At 36.2% G+C, this 3,225-nt stretch overlaps 1 protein-coding gene across 1 annotated transcript in view; it reads right to left on the bottom strand.

Moving 5' to 3' along the window:
* Positions 1-1,676, bottom strand: part of LOC106475586 (membrane metallo-endopeptidase-like 1) — a gene marked incomplete at its 5' end in the record, with an annotated part of 24,137 nt that extends 22,461 nt beyond the window's left edge. The window contains 2 exons of the mRNA XM_013936264.2: positions 320-423; positions 1,599-1,676. Coding sequence (XP_013791718.1) covers positions 320-423; positions 1,599-1,676 — 182 coding nt within the window. The remainder of the gene's footprint in view (positions 1-319; positions 424-1,598) is intronic.
* Between the last annotated feature and the right edge of the window lie 1,549 nt (positions 1,677-3,225).

Genomic DNA, 3,225 nt, shown 5'->3' with positions numbered 1-3,225 from the left:
CCGTCACATTATAACGCCCCCATGGCTGAAAGAGCGAGCATATTTGGTGTGAGAGGGATTCGAACCCGCGACCCTCAGATCGCGAGTCGAGCGTCCTAACCACCTGGCCATGCCGGGCCCCGAATGAAAATAAACAGTGTATAATGATATGCCAAACACACTATATCTTCTATATTAAGTACCGACGAGGCCTTTCACATAATACCAGGATTTGTCAGGCCGACTGGTAAATAACTATCATACACATAACTTATAATTGTAAAAGCCTTTTATAATATAAATAACTTCGATAATATAAATAATTTGATCACGTGATTACCGATTACGGTTGACAGGCGATCGTAATTTCAACTGCTCCTGCAAAGCGTAGTGCTTGAGATTTTCAAGACCATTCTCGAAATATTTGTCCGGGTGCAATACTATCTAATGGACAATATAATAAAAAAATAAATAAAGATTAATATTTAGTTAGGGTGCATATTAATATGCATATATTATAAGAACTTGTGAGTAAACGTAAAGGGGAATGTAATATATATCAACCATAATATATCTGCTATATCCAGGGTCGATGAGGCCTTTCGTCTTAATACCAAGACTCCTCAGACCAGCTGGAATACTGCATACATAGTAATGGTCGAGACGCTACTTATATCATCAATGGCTTAAAAAATAACTGTTTCGGTGTGAAATGGCTTAAAAAATAACTGTTTCGGTGTGAAATGGCTTTAAAAAATAACTGTTTCGGTGTGAAATGGCTTAAAAAAGTAACTGTTTCGGTGTGAAATGGCTTTAAAAAATAACTGTTTCGGTGTGAAATGGCTTAAAAATAACTGTTTCAGTGTGAAATGGCTTAAAAAATAACTGTTTCGGTGTGAAATTGCTTAAAAAAATAACTGTTTCGGTGTGAAATGGCTTAAAAAATAACTGTTACAGTGTGAAATGGCTTAAAAAAATAACTGTTTCGGTGTGAAATGGCTTAAAAAATAACTGTTTCGGTGTGAAATAGATTCAATTGGTGAACGGTAATCTTTATAAACTTTATTCAAGCCATTCTATGCTGGTTTATTTTAATGAAAATGTGAACATTAAAATCGAAAATAACTGATATATTGTTGCTAAAATTATAATAAATAATTAATTAAAAACAACGTTTTATATTTATACAATAAAAACTTTTATTGAAGCCGTACGGCTTCCACTTTAAAATCTCTACAGGTACATGTTTCGACGTGATCTACGTCATCTTCAGGAGTAACTTACAAGACTGTTTTATACTTGTTGCCCACAGGAAGGGGGAAAGGGGGGAGGGTGGTCATTTGACCCCCCCCCTCCCCGATTTTCAAAAAGAAAAAAATTACTTGATATGTAAAATTCTTCTTCTACGTTATTGGAAAATCATAAACTATGATAAGTACCTGATGATGACAAAACCTTGTCGAAACGTTGTACATTTGCTGTTATATTAAAGTTTTTCTTCATTACCCATTCAAGCCGTCTCCAGCCATTATAAGCTATTTGTATTTCATATTTACTTGACCCTCTCTAATTTTTTTTTTCCTGCGGGCGCCCTTGTGTTGAGTTCAAGCACAACTCACCCCTTCGTACTCTTTGTCCAGTTCAGTACTGTTGGTGATGAATTCTGGGTAGCCAATTTTCTGTGTCATCAGTTTAGCCTAAAACATAACAAATACAACTGCGATGTTTGAATTTAATAAAACTGTAACAGCAAATATTTCAAATTAATACATCTGAGAGTAAACCTATTTTTACAAAGCTGGATTAAGCTCTTTGGGATGGGGATCGAACCTCTATAGATATATAGAATTATAGATAGTATTCGCATGTTGAACATTCTAAATTAGACGAACAAAAAAAGCACAAAATGTTTATCCCTATGCATCAGATATTTCTTTAAAATAACAACTTTGTATTTAATGTCTATCTATAAACAGGAACTTGAAACTGATCTATTCACGAAAGGGTCAGAAAACGAAAATTATGAATTACGAACAGCAGTCATAGTCATTGTCTACTAGGAAAATTTTTGTCGACTCTTTGGGGTGGAGGGGCGTTTACTTTTTTGTTGTTGGGGAGGGCAAACTACAGCTTGGTTAGATTGCTGATTAATAAGGCCATGCTTATTTAAAAAAAACAAACAACTAATTTCTCTAGAGAACAGCAAATAATCAATGATACTTCAGTACTTAATTTAGAAAATGGTCAAAATGCGTGGATACTTGTTTTATTTTTATATTTAGTTTTGAAAAAATATCTGCCAAATACGTGAGCCTCAGAACAAATTCCTCGTTGCGCAAATATTTCGCAAAATCGCTTTTACCTTCCAGAAATATAGCAACTTCGTCGCGGAGTTCTGTAAGTCTTATAGATATCTATAATCAAAAGTTAAAATTCTGCAATCAACTGATAAAACCGGTACTATAGCTAAAGTACTGTATGAACAGGTGAAAATTGATTTCCTTTTTACGATGACGAATGATTAAATTGAGAGCATGATCAACCTTGATTCGTTAAGCTCGTCAAAACAACATACTGCTTGATACAACAACAGCCTGGCAATGAAAGCCCGAGTCTTGAACTATCTCGACAGACAGCGTTTAATCGAAGCTAATGCGCAATTCTAGTATAACATTCCGCTTGCGACCCACCAGTGGGTCGCGACCCATAGTTTGGGAAACGCTGGATTAGAAGAAAGGCAACCAGTTAACAGCACCCACTGCCAACTCATGAGCTACTATTGTCTCACCGAATAGTGGTATTCGGCAAAGCCTACACAAAGGGCTAACTGCGTGTAGACACATCGAATTTTGAACTGATAGATTAGAAGAAAGGCAACCAGTTAACAGCACCTACCGCCAACTCATGAGCTACTATTGTCTCACCGAATAGTGGGATTTGACGATCACTCTTACAATGCGCTTTTCGAACCCTTGGATTTAAAGTCGGAGAACACCAAGAGTTAGGCCACGCTTAGCACAAATCTATTTGAACATTTGTATGGTACAATTACTGCTGAAATATGAGAACAAATTTACTAAATTTGCAATGAGAACCGATAGAATTCCTCTGAGAGCCCGTGCTAAGATTCTATCAAACAGTACTTTTGTTTTTTTAATTTCGCGCAAAGCTACACGAGGGCTATCTGCGCTAGCCGTCCCTAATTTAGCAGTGTAAGACTAGAGGGAAGGCAGCTAGTCATCACCA

This window comes from Limulus polyphemus, unplaced genomic scaffold (genome assembly GCF_000517525.1).
Source record: "Limulus polyphemus unplaced genomic scaffold, Limulus_polyphemus-2.1.2 Scaffold8840, whole genome shotgun sequence".
Taxonomy (NCBI): domain Eukaryota; kingdom Metazoa; phylum Arthropoda; class Merostomata; order Xiphosura; family Limulidae; genus Limulus; species Limulus polyphemus.
Note: the sequence above shows the minus strand (reverse complement) of the source record. Positions and strands in the feature narration are given on the sequence as shown.